Here is a 13,843-nt window from a genome sequence, read left to right as displayed (position 1 = left end):
TGGCAGAAACCAATACAGTTTGGCACCAGTGGCTTCACAGGACTTGCCAGTCAGTGTTGAACTCAACATACGTCTGCCTTAGGGACTTCAGTTCCTGACTTTCCTTGGGGTTCACTCCCAAAGCCTTCCCCATGAATGGGTATAGCCACAAGGGTTTGATACCACAGTGTTCCTTCTCCTAGATGAGCTGCCTGTCATGGCTGACGAGCCCCATTTGCCCAGAGTGACTGGTTTTTTGCCGCCTGTAACCTGCCTTTGTCCCTTCTCCTGTCAGTTCAAATGGTTCTGCCAGGCTTAATAGCTAAGCCATGTGTGAAGGCCAGGAGCTGGACTTGGTTATCAGAGGCTATTTGAGATGGACACCATTGGGAGCATTTAATAGGTAGTGGGAGTTTATTCTACAGGAGTCAGTAAATACAGATTCTGTCTGTGCCTAACGGGTCATTATTCTTGAGAGTTAATACTTGTAACTGGATGGTTGTCAGTTAACAACTTGGAAAATTAGAATTACTGCAGGCATCACCACTGCCTGTTGTGGATATTTCAGAATCAGAATCAGAGGACAACGGTCTTAACACTGTAAACAGTTATCGGAATCAGTTCTGACAGTGGTACTGGGTAGTGAGAATCACTATACAATTTTGAAAGAAATACAAGTACAATACACTATAACTATCACGACATTCCCTTGATCCTGTGGCTCAGAAAGTCATGCAAACCTTAGCCATTATGATAAAGGAAACATGACTGGTTTGCAAATTCTACAAAATGATTGACAGCATACAAATAGTTATATCAAAAGTTAGATGAAAATTCACATTTAATGATCTCTCTGCACTCAGCAGATTGAGTTGAATGGATCTTGCAGATGTTAATACACACTGGTTATATGGAGCAGCACTATTTCACTGGAGTGTTGAATAAAATAATCCAGAACAAAGCCAGTTTTCTTCACCATTTTCTTGAATTCCAAACCGCCTGTAATTAAAGCAATACCCAATCAGTAAACCATTTGCAACAGATTCCTTGTTTTACTGCCACAATCAAACCAGGAGATCAATCATGCTTTAAAGAACAATGCGAGGGGGTTGGCTGAGAGCAGTAGCAGACATATCTAAAACTGAGGTGCCAACCTGGTGTTATTTAATCAGATTGAAGAATCCTTAACAAGTCTCACAAAGTTTGACTTAAGAATTGTAGGTTGGAATTACAACCCTTCCCACTAATGAGGGGATTTCCTAGAGGTGTTGCCTCAAGAAGGTGTCATCCATCAATAAGGACCCTTATCATCTGGAACATGCCCTCTTCTCTTTACTACCATCGTGGAGGAGGTACAAGAGTCTGAAGACCACATTTAACAATTCAGGAACAGCTTATTCCCCACTGCCATCAGATTTTTGAATAGTCCAAGAACCCATGAACACTACCTTGTTATTCCTTTTCTCTGTGCTATCTATTTTTTTGTTTTTCAACCTAAGGAAACTTTGCTGTACTTCTGTTTGAGGAATTGTAGTCTGGCTCACCAGACTGATTCCTGGCATGGTGGGTTTGGTACAAAAGTTTGCACTCTCAGGTTTAGAAGAAGGAGAGGCAATCAATATTGAAACCTATAATTCCCTTGGAATTATCTGTTGCGCTGACGTTTTTCCAATCTGGTGTGTCTAGAACCAGGGATAGCAATCTCAAAGTAAGGAGCTGACCATTCTGTGAAGAGATGACGAAATATTTCTATATACAGCAATACTCTCTTCTTTTTCTCTGTCTGTCTGTCTCTCTCACTCATCTCCTTTTTCTCCTCAATTCATTCTTTAAAATATTCACACAATCATTTGCAATTTATCAAGTCATGTGACACCCCTAATAATGATAAGATGTGAAAGATCTCCATTATAACATTACATAATATTGTAAAATCAGTGTGCGAACAATACACAGCAAATGACAAAATATATTTCTGCTGAAATCAATAAATTGATTGAAATTCTGTATTTTATGGTATTCTATATGATGATTTTACATTATTATATTATGAAATTTGTTTCTCAAGTCACAGCTGGAGGAGCTGAAACCTGTTTAAAAGCTGAACTATGAGAATTGGTTCCAGCTGATTCTGTCCTTTAGAAAGAAACCCAAAAGAACCCATAAAAGGAAAGGCTGTCAAACACCCAGTATTCAGAAAAACAAATAGTGCCAACAACAAAAGCAATCAAGTAAGCAACTGAAGATCACGAAAATGAGTCCACCGCCTCGAAGCCAGTCACCACTGCAGCTGATCCAGTAGCTCGTTAGTTGCAGGCCACAGCCTCGGTTCAGCGCAGAGATGAGTAAACTTCATGGAGTATCGAGTTGAACCGGCCCATCTCTCGCCTCTGGCCCCGATCTTTTCAATTTGACCCAGCGCATAAATTGTCCAGACCTAGGGTCATTCCTTGCTTTCGGATCTGGACCCTGCCACTTCACTATGCTCTCTGGCCCGGGCCCTGCCGCCCCATACCCGACATTTTCAATTCAGCCTGGCACTTAAATTGATCAAACCTCGGGTTGCTTCTCACTCTCGGACCCTTGCCCCTCTGCCTCACCTCTGCTCACCCTCCCTTGGTTCTGCTGCATCAAATCGCCTCCAAGCCTGCTCCAGCAATGGCCAAACATGGGCTCGTTCCCCGCTCTCAGGCCCAGACCCGCCACCTCAATTTGGCCCACACAATCCATGCTGTAACCATCCCGCACCTTCGGCACTTTACAAAAGAGTCCAGCAAGCCTGACATGAGTTGAGTTGGCAGGTCCGTGAGAGAGTTGGCTGTTCCACAGTAGGCTCACAAGTTGCTTCTCCACCGATGCTCGTGCCCTTGGGGTGTTAAGGGAGCTCTCCCAAGCTGCCTAGGTTCTGGAGCATTGCTGAGGAGATTCCTGCAGCCTGAAATGGTTCTGGGAACGGAACTGGGGACGTGGCTGATGATTTGGAGGGTTCTTGCATAAGATACTTGACAATACAGGGGGCCAGAGTGAAGAGGCTTTTGAGGTCAGTAGCATATCCTGGGTAGACAGCTTCTCTTTCAAGCTCTCTGAGAGGCGGTGATGGTAATGGGACAGCAGCACTTTCACATTCCAGCAGCAGTCTGCCATAAGGGTCTTGAATTCCACAGAGTCATGCTGCACTGAGCGTGAGCCTTGACACAGCAAAGTATCTGAATGCTGTCTCCCTTCTACTTCCAGGATGGTCGAAAACAAAGGTGCATCTCAGTGGTGAAATCCTCATAACTGTTACAAACAGGGTCTTACTGTCCTAGTTAGTGGCGGCACAAGTCAGAGCTCACCAAGTCAAGAGCGAGATGATGAAGGCAACCTTAGCTTAGTCCATAAAATACACAGACGGTTTGAGTTTGAAGTGCAAGACAGGCTGGGTAGGAAGTTGTGGCATCAGGTTTGGGATCGGTCAAAGTGTTTGGGCACTGTAATTGAGGGCTGTGAGGGAGAATGTTGACTGGAGCACAGTTGCTGTATTGAGATGGAGAGCTGGTTGAGAGTGGGTAGCAGATAGTCAATAGTTTCCTGCTGCTTCTGGATCTGTGCTCATTTTGACAGATGAATTCCTTTAGGCAACAAACTCTGCTGGGCCAATCACTGATTCACTCAGCCTGTCAGGAAATGTAGAGGAGGCTTGCCCAAAGCAGAGCAGTGGAGATAATTTAGCGATGAGTGATAACTTTAATAATAAACTGCAAAATAATAAGCCATGAGGGGCCATGGATCAAGAGAGAAGAGGTACTAAACGCCACAGGCAACAAGGTAACTGATGTCTAGGAGCAACTGGTTGAGGCATAAGATACTTGACACTCCAGGGGGCCAGAGTGAAGAGGCTTTTAAGCTGGTTCTATGAGTGAAGAAGGGCTGTGGATGAGAGCTAGGTTTAAGTAGGCTGCAGGTGATGAGTTGGAAACGCACGAGTTGGTGATTCCTGTTAGCTGTGTGAAGACTGGGAAGTGCCTGCCTGTGCAGGCCTGACATGAACTGCAATGTTGACATTTTTTCCCCCATACATGTTGTCTAACCTGATGGTATTTCCCAAATCTGAATTAGCTAAGAGCTGGTGAAGCTGAAAACACACCTGGCAGTGAACATAGAACACAGACAGTATAGCACAGGAATAGGCCCTTTGGCCCACAGTGTCTGTGTTGACCATGATGCCAGTCCAAGCTAATACAGTTGCCTGTATATGGTCTATGTCCCTCCATTTCAAATGGCTTGTTCAAATGCCTGTCTAAATACCTCTTAAACATTGCTATCCTGTACTGGTTCTGCAATCTAAATTTCATAGAATTGTCACATTGAAGGAAGCCATTCAATCCATTGAGCCTTTGCCAGTTCCTTGTAATCTGGTTATACTCTTATCTGTATTCTTTTGCCAGAGCATGCAATTACTTTCAAATGCTTGCCTTCCTTTTCAAATCTTTGTTTGACTCTGATTCCACCAGCCTCAAGTAATGAATTTTAGACCATAACCCTGTGCATAAATTCTTCTGTGCTTTGCTTTGATGTATCATCTGCACACAGATGTTAAACCAGGACAAGACTTGCACAGAGAGTAAAATGATGGTGAATAGCATTGTTGGACGAGAGGGACTTGGGGTACAAATAAATAGTTCCCTGAAAGTGGCAACACAGTTCGACAAGGTGGTATAGAAAGTGAATTCCAAACTTGCTTTTATCAAATGGGCATTGAGTACAAGAATTAGGACGTCATGTTAGGACATTGGTAACAAAGGTGTTGCTGGGACTGAAGGACGTGAATTATAATGAGAGATTAGATGGGTTGGGACTGCTTTCCCTGGAGTGAAGGAGGATGAGGGGTGACATTATAGGGGCTATAGATAAGATCACTTCCTTTGTCTCATAGTAGAGTCTAAAACTAGATGACATAGGTTTAAAAAGGGAAAATATTTAAAGGGGACCTGAAGGGTAAACTTTTCACACGGAGTGTGATGACAGTATGGAACAAACTTCAAGTGGTATAGAAGAAGCGGCAACAATTGCAACCTTTAGAAGACATTTGGACAGTTTAAAGGATAGGGAGGTTTTAGAGGGAAATGGGTCTAATGCTAACAATTTGGAATAGCTGAGGAAAGCACCTTCATCATCATGGACAAGTTATAGAGTCATAGCATAAGCCAGCACAGGAGCAAGCCATTTGGTCCAACTCGTCCATGCCCATATAAGCTGGTTCCATTTGCCTGTGTTTGGCCTATATCCATATATACTTCCATGCTGTGTAACTCTATGACTGTTATTTCTTTAAGAGATCATGAAACTGTAACTCTTGACACTCCGTCCAATTGCTTCTCTTTGATGTGCTTCAGTTGCTGCATGTTCAGTATGTCCACTAAGCTAGGCTATACTACCATTCAAGCCTGCTCTACCATTTATTAAAGTTTTGTTTACCTCAGTGCTGTTTTCTACGTAATCTCTGTATCCCTTGAATCCCTTAATATCCAGTTATCTGTACATCTCTGTTCCTGAGATATGGAGTGTCTTTCTTCATGCTCCTGTACTTCCTCCTTGAAGGTAACAATGAGAAGAGGGCATGTCCTGTGCGATGGGGGGGTCATTAATGATGGATGCCACCTTTCTGAGACGTCACCTTTTGACTGTGCCTTTGATACTGGGGAGGCCGGTGCCGATGATGGAGGTGGCTGAGTTTGCAACTTTGTGCAGTTTTTTCTGATCCTGTGCAGTGGCCCCTTCATACCAGATGGTGATGCAACAAAACAATGAGCTTTCACAGCTCTCCAAAGTAAACAGCTGCTAAGATTCACCACCCCGTGAGTGGTGAAATTGCTCCTCATCTCAGTCTTAAGTGGTTGATCCCTTATTCCGCAACTATGCCACTTTGTGTTGGACTCCAACCAGCAAAAGCATCTTCCTGGCAGCTAGCCTATCAAGCCTTTTAAGAAGTGTGTAGGTTTTTATAAGATCTTATTTCATTCATCTAAACTCTAGAGAATACAAACCCTTAAAAAGGATCTATCACCTAGAGGGGAATGAGTCCCTGGAATATTGTATCCAAAAGGATACCAGAAGGATTAACAGATTGTTAGATACCAAGGGAATTAATGGATGCAAGGTCACTTCTGGAAAGTGAGGCTGAGGTTAAATTAAAATATGTGATCGTATTTATTAGTTACAGACACAAGAAGCTAAAAGACATATTCATATATCTGCTTTTAATAAGATCTTTGTTTATTCAAATCTGGCCTCTTGGAAGTCCTGGAGTTTAAGTACCATTGACAGCCATACATTCAGTGTCACGGAAACAGGCTCAGGTCCAACTGGTCCATGCTAGTCAGGATGCCTATCTAAGCTAGTTCCCATTTGTCTACATTTGTTTATCTCTATTTAAACCAACAAGCTATTGAAACTCTACTGACCTTTTCCTAAACATCTCTGCCATGGGTTCATTCTTTATGATACTTCTTAAAACCAGCTTCTTTGACCAAGGTGATAGATGCCTATCTTCTTGTGTGACAGAGTCAAATAATGTAGATCAGTAAAGTCAGGACTGATAGGGTGAATAGGCCATGCTATAAGTTAAAACTTTAGCAGCAGACCTTGTTGATCTCATATCTACAGAAGCAGGAATAAGGCTTTGGAATAGTCATATCTAGAAGTAGCAAAAAAATGGATGAAGGCTTTACTGGTGGATGAGTTAAGGCAGGAGTGGTAATAGACAATAGACAATAGGTGCAGAAGTAGACCATTTGGCCCTTCAAGCCTGCACTGCCATTCTGAGATCATGGTTGATCATCTACTATCAATACCCGGTTCCTGCCTTGTCTCCATATCCCTTGATTCCCCTATCCATAAGATACCTATCTAGCTCCTTCTTGAAAGCATCCAGAGAATTGGCCTCCACTGCCTTCCGAGGCAGTGCATTCCAGACCCCCACAACTCTCTGGGAGAAGAAGATTTTCCTTAACTCTGTCCTAAATGACCTACCCCTTATTCTCAAACCATGCCCTCTGGTACTAGACTCTCCCAGCATCTGGAACATATTATTGGCGTTGGGCAATATTATGAAGGTGGAAACAGGAATCCTAATGAGGGTGCAGATATGTGATTAAACCACACTTTAAGGACAGATATGCATCAGAGTTTGTTAATAAACTTGCTTAGTTACTAAGATTCCAGGGAGAAGGATTAAGAGGGATTTGATGTCAGTTCCAAATAGTCCATTTCCCCTTTCTTTAGAACTGGACAAAGTAATTATTACTGTGGAAGACTTCAAGCTATCTCCTCTGGAGTGGCTGTGTGGCATCATGTTCTGTTTATCTGTGGTTCTGTCCCAGCTGATTTCTCTGACAGGATTAGTATAAAATCACAGCGGTTTAATGTTTAACCTAGGCATTCAAAACCAAACTCAAGTGGAGTTTGGAATCTGACCTCTCTTCCATCTAGATAAATGTTAAACCTGCCTTCACACACTTTACATCTAGCAGCCTTCTTCTCCGGACACATCTCTCTTTCTCTCCCTCTTTTTATATCTTTGTGGATCTTTAAAGTTGAAAATTCCAAGCATTCGTGTTTACTAGGTTCTGCTGTGTCGAAAGATGTCTACATTTTGGGTACTATTGACCCTTATTGTCTTTTCCTCTTTGACCTCTGCAAAAAGTAAGTATGTGCCCATCATGCCGATGACAAGGTTCTTTGCATGTCCTCTACACTTGTTCTGAATGTAACTGTGTATTCTTTAATTGGTCTCAATAACTAAAGAGGCAAGTTGGTCAAATAATAATTTATTTATTGAAGTATGGTGACTTTCTAGCTTGGTTAAGTACATCTCTCCTTCTACATTCCATCTGTAGTTTGGAAGAACTGAAAAGTAATTTGGTGTTGAGATAGGAGTGAAAAAGGTCAATAAATTAACTAGGATTTTTCTGAAATGTCGTTACCTGAAAACTGGTGAGAATGCAGACTTATTCCCATACAAAAGGTTGAAGCAAACAACAGAGATGTATTTCAGGGAAAGCTGGATAAACACTTAATGGAGGAAAGAGTAAAAGGATAAGGTAATTGTGGGGTTATAAGGTGGGAGATTTCTTATCTAGAGCAGAAATGTTGGCATGGATTAATAGGGCCAAATGGGTTGTTTTATACTAAATTCTCTGTTCTTTTATGTAATATCTGTGAAGGGTCTACACGAGATGAACAGTCATTATTATGTTTTAAATTTCCTTTCCTTCTAACTTGAGGCTACAGTAATCAATAATGATTTAAAGCAAAGTGAACTTAAACATGATTTAAGATTATAGAGTGTTAAAATTGGTTCCATTTTTATGCCAATTAGGTGTTCCAGGATTCTAAGATGTTTCTAAGAAAATTACTTACTTAATATTTGGTATAAGACTGTGCTAGAGAAAAAGTTTAAATGTATTAGCCTGGGATGGTCCTGGCTAAGAAAAGGCTCAATTATTTAAACAGAAAAGATTCTTGAAAGTAAATGAATTGAATTCCATGTTCTGTATTTGCTAACAAATGCCACGCTCTCTAGATTAAATGGATAAACTTGAATTTAGAGAAAAATAGATGCACAGGGTGTGTGGATTTATTTGCTTAGAAATGAATAGCCCTTGCAAACAGATATTGAGAAAACATGGAGGCACTGAATTAACATTTAATAGACTGACTAGTTTTGAGGTGTATCTTGGTTATATCCTTTCCTATGTTCACTTGTTCTTTTTTGCCTGTCACCCCTACTGGGACAAGGGCCACTGAAAACAGCTCGACAAAGTCCTCTATCCTGGGCCATTCTTTCAAATTATGACTAGATGCAGATCCTTCCTCTCCCAGGGATGGGTCGTTGGACCTTCTGTTGGTGCTTCTATAACACTGGGTTTTTATGGGATGGGGTTGTCAGCCTCATGCTCAACCCTCCTCCTTTCACAGCAGGACCTGGGGCCATCCATGGCAGAGTCTTCTTGTGTTCACATCCATTGTAAAACACATTTCATAAGTTTGTTATGCTGACATTCCTTTCTTTAACAATGGTCAGATATTTAAACTGCTGTAAGATAGATACTGCTCCAGTTTGTGTCGGAAACAATCTCAATAGTTTGTTGGAGATGTGGTTTGCTCTCCTTGTTAACAGCTTGAAAAGACCTTAGAATCATGGCATCAGATAAAATGAAGCCACTCAGCTCATCAAGCCTGTTCGAACAAGCTATCCGTTCAGTCCCTTTCCTCTGCTCTATCCTCACACCCAAGCCAATTGTTTTTCCTCGTTTGTATATATTCAGCTGCCCTAAATCTCCAGCAAGCATTCTTTTGGATGGCATCTTTCAAAGGTTCTATTACTTGTTGTAGGGTTCACTCCCAGTTTTGCTGCAGGTTGAAAATGTAGGTTGGGCGTTTTTGCAGAAATTTCAATCATTAATGAAGAAGTAATTTTCTTCACTTGCACAGAGCCCAATTAGACATATACCAATGCTGGGATTAATGCAGACACATTTAGGGACATGTTTGGGACTATTTGCCTTTCTTCTCTTTATCCTACCTCTACAGAACTTAGTTGGCTTTTAGACGTGTTGCTGTAACCATCCAACCTCCACCCTCACTCTCCCTCAATGCCAGCAGCCAGGTTGAGTTTATAAGACCAGTGTGTGCATGGTAGCTTACAACTCGGTGGAATAAGCACCGACATTTTGAAATTTCAGACAACCCTCTCTGGCTGCAAACACTCACCTGTCCATCTAGTTTCCTTCTCCCTTTGTTTACCATTCCCTCGCTCTTCCCCTCTCCCACCTGGATCCTTCTGCCCATTACCCCATCCCTATCTGCTTCACCTACTGGAATTTGTCCTACCCCTTTCTTGCACTGCCAAACTGGAAACCTTTCCTCTTCCCTTAGGGGTCCAACAACTTTTGTCTCTACAGATGTTGCTTGAACCCTGAGCCCTTTAAGTGTTCTGTTTTTTCTGGTGTATTATATTGATTGGGAGCAGACTGGCTTCAGGGTAGATGTGGGGCTGAAGGAAGATAGAGCCTCAGTCTAACTTTTTTTCCACTAAGTTTAAAATTTTTGCCTTTGATCAGAGTCTCATTTACAGGTTTATTTTTTTATGGACTGAAAATCTATTTTATGCAAAGAAGAGGGTCATTTGGCTCATATACCTAGTTCTGTTGCTTATGCTCCGTGCAAGCCTCTTACTGAGTCTTCATTTCACCCCATCATCTCTGTCGCTGGGGGAAAATTCTCTCCTGAATTCTGCATTAAATTTACTAAAATAGGGGCAGGGACACTCCCCACTTTAACCATTTCAATGGCAAATGTGGTTGGAGCAAGACTTCCTGGATTTACTTTGAATTTAATTTTTTTTAACAAGTAATTTTAAACCTTTCTACATTACATGATGCAGAAAACTATAGCTGTATATAAGCCTTAATCACAAGAGCCGAAGTCAAAAATGAGTTTATTGTCATTTGTACAAGTACATACACTATATGTGCTGGTGGGTCTCAACATTGCACTTCAACTTGTCCACTAAAACGTGGATTTGTAAGTGTAATTATGAGTCAGTGGTGCTAAATTTCATTCCAAAATTTTAATCTTGTGTAGAAGTTTGACCTTTGCACCTGGTTTTTATGGTATGTGACAACATGACATTCTGATAAGGAGCTGAATGGGGCAATTGTTCCATTCTGAAGATATTAGCTTTAAATACAATCAGTTTTATTTGGGTGAATAAGTATTTCACAGTATCACAAGTTTGATATTTTACCTGAAACAACAGATTCGCTCAGTCATCTTTAGGCAAAAGAGCTCTGGAAATATTGCGGTATGTCTAGGCAGCTATGGAATTTAACATCTTCCACACATGCAGTCTACCTATAGAATGATCTGTGTGGCTGATGATTAGTGGAGGAGGTCCCAAATATAACAACTTGCAACATTATAGCATCTCCAGCATAGTAAAACTTAGAGTCACACTGCATGGGAACAGGCTCAACCAGTCCATGTCGATTGTGTTGCCCAGTAAGCAAGTCCCACCTGCCTGCGTTGGTCCATAGGCCTCTAGATCGCTCTATCCATGTACTTATCTAGATAGCTTTTAAATATTGTTAATATACCTGCCTCAACCACTACTTCTGGCAGCCTATTCCAAATATGCACTACCCTTTGCATGAAGAAGGTACCCCTGATGCCCCTTTTAAATCTCTTGTCTCTGACATTAAACCTCAGCCTTTTGAAGGTACTTTCCAAAAGCTCCCTTGAACAAATGTAACACCACATCACATGGGAATTTAGTGCAGTGAAGAAAGAGCTTGGTCAAGCAGGTAGGGTCTTCAGGAGAGATAAAGTGACCAAGTGTTTTCAAGGAACAAATTTTAATAATTCAGATCCAGGCTGCTGAAGACAGTGCCAGCAGCGGTGGAGTGATTTAAAATCAAGGTGCACAAGAGGTCAGAATCACAATAGTTCAAGGGATTTTAAGGGCTGGAGGATACAGCAGAGGTAGGAAGGATAGAGACACGGAGGAGTTTGAAAATAAGGGTGGGGATTTTAAGTTCAATGTGTTGTAAATTGGAGTCAGTTTAGATCAGCATGTAGGTGGCAGAAGGGATTGGAGGTGCTGGAATGGTCGGGTCATTGGTGGTTAAGTCAGTGTATAAAAAGAATGAGTTTCACATTGCCTCAGTGCAAGACCAGCCTGATACCCAAAGCCATTACTTTACTGATAAATGGCTTAATTGCTGCCACTGAAGCTGTTTCCTCATAAATGCACACTTTGTTTTTACTTCCCAGGAAAGTAATTATTGTGATTATGACAGCAGCTTTTAGTTTAATAATCTTAATTCCTTGGTGTTTAAATCTGAAGCTAGTTGGTAAATTTGGATAAATTCGTATTCTGGTTGCAGATAAATAAGAAAGAGGAAGTTCATTAAGCTCATTCCAGGTAGACCTTGGTGCTCTCCCAACAACACGATTTCATCCTTGACCTTTGTACAATGATCACGGTGTAAATAACTCCCTGATTTCATTTATTTGTCTTTTATCTGCTTTAGCTTGTGTTCCTTTGTTCTACCCATGGAATCAGCTCACATCACAGAAAAAGACCATTGTGTCTGTGCTAACTCTGTTGAAAGATCTGAGCAATTAGTCTTACTTATTATACCTACAACCCCTACACCCACACCCTCCAACAGCTTATCAATTTTTATGGAATTCCTCCAATTTTGATCTCTTTACTGTTGAATCTGCTTCTGCTACCATTTCAGTGCTGCTAGGAACCCCATCATCCAGTATAATTAAATTTATTTTTTTCTTTTAATCAGAGCAGCAAGGTGGGCCAAGGTTTAATGGAGGGAAGATGTACAAATACCGTTACACTATGGAACTCCAGTTAGACAGAGGAGGAGGAGCTGTTGAAGAGACTGCAGGATTTAAGATTTTGTCCAAAGTCAACGTTAATTTGCTCTGGAGAAACTCAAGCAATGAAGATGACCAACTTATTCAAATAGCGGTATGTTTTGTTCATCAGTAATTAATGTCTTCTTAAGGAGGCAATTCAGTCTGACGTGCCAATTCATTCATTGGCTTTACATAGGGGAGACGGCAGCTGTGAAAGAGAGTGAAGAATATTGTAATCCAAACTCACTTCACCTTTTCTGTACTTGATCTTCACCACTTTCCCTTTCCAACAGCCTCTTGAAAATTTATCCCCATCACATTGAGTGAGAGTATTCCATTAACAAGTGTTTTCCAAGGCATCAGCATCATTCATGTGCCCTGGAATCTTCTTTCTAGTGAAGACAATTGCATGCAAATCAGGATAAATGCTTTTTGTTTGTTTCTTTGAACATTGTCCTAAGCTTGACATAACTTCCATTAATTTCAAATTCATCCCAAAGCTTTTCTCTCTTGGCAGATTCGGTTTGGTAGATGTCATAGTTCTATGTTACAAGACAGGTAGTCTAGGCCCAAAACAATTCACAAAAGAACTCAAGATCAGTTGTTTAAATGAACTTTAATTGGAAAGCCAAGTTGGCCCAATCTCTTGTCAAATGACAGACAGTCTTGTCATTCCAGAAATCAGTCTGATAAACCACTGCTGAACTCTTTCTATGTATAATTTCTTAGGTAGGGAGGTCAATTCCAGGAATGGGTTCATCAAAGCTCTGCATAATTGTAGCAAGATGACTTGTTCCTGTACTTTTTGTGATGAAGGGCAACATACTATTTCTTAATTGCTTGTTGCAATTAAACTTAGAATCTTGCATGTTCTTTATTGTCCATATCATTCACATATGTCCTCTGTAGTATCCAGGACACCCTTGATGTCTCAAAAAGGTGCCATCCTTAATTAAGGACCCCCATCACCCTGGACCTACCCTCTTCTTATTGCTACCATCGGGGAGGAGGTACAGAAGCATGAAGGCACACACTCAACGATTCAGGAACAGCTTCTTCCCATCTGCCATCTGAGTTCGGAATGGACGTTGAAACCACGAACATTACCTCACTACTTTTTTATTTCTATTTGTTGCACTACTTAATTAACTATTTTTTTATATTTATTTATTTATTTATTTATTTATTTATTTATTTATTTATTTACTGTAGTTCATATTTTTTCTATTATTATGTATTGCATTGTACTGCTGCCACAAATTTAACAAATTTTATGACATATGCCATTAATATTAAACCTGATTCTGATATATTGCAATAGCTGTACCCCTGCAGTCATTGTCTACTAATTTGAGTAAGTTAGAAACATTGAAAACATACAGCATAATACAGGCCCTTCGGCCCACAAAGCTGTGCCGAACATGTCCCTACCTTAAAACTACCT

General features: G+C 40.9%; 1 protein-coding gene across 1 annotated transcript in view; it reads left to right on the top strand.

Annotated features, from left to right (window-relative positions):
• Window positions 1-7,460: 7,460 nt before the first annotated feature.
• Window positions 7,461-13,843, top strand: part of mttp (microsomal triglyceride transfer protein) — a 47,248-nt gene continuing 40,865 nt past the window's right edge. Inside the window, exons 1-2 of the mRNA XM_073042409.1 lie at window positions 7,461-7,662; window positions 12,324-12,511. Coding sequence (XP_072898510.1) covers window positions 7,602-7,662; window positions 12,324-12,511 — 249 coding nt within the window. The 5' untranslated portion in view covers window positions 7,461-7,601. The remainder of the gene's footprint in view (window positions 7,663-12,323; window positions 12,512-13,843) is intronic.

The sequence above is a fragment of the Hemitrygon akajei genome, chromosome 4 (assembly GCF_048418815.1).
Source record: "Hemitrygon akajei chromosome 4, sHemAka1.3, whole genome shotgun sequence".
Taxonomy (NCBI): Eukaryota; Metazoa; Chordata; class Chondrichthyes; order Myliobatiformes; family Dasyatidae; genus Hemitrygon; species Hemitrygon akajei.
This window is presented reverse-complemented; position numbering and strand designations above follow the sequence as displayed.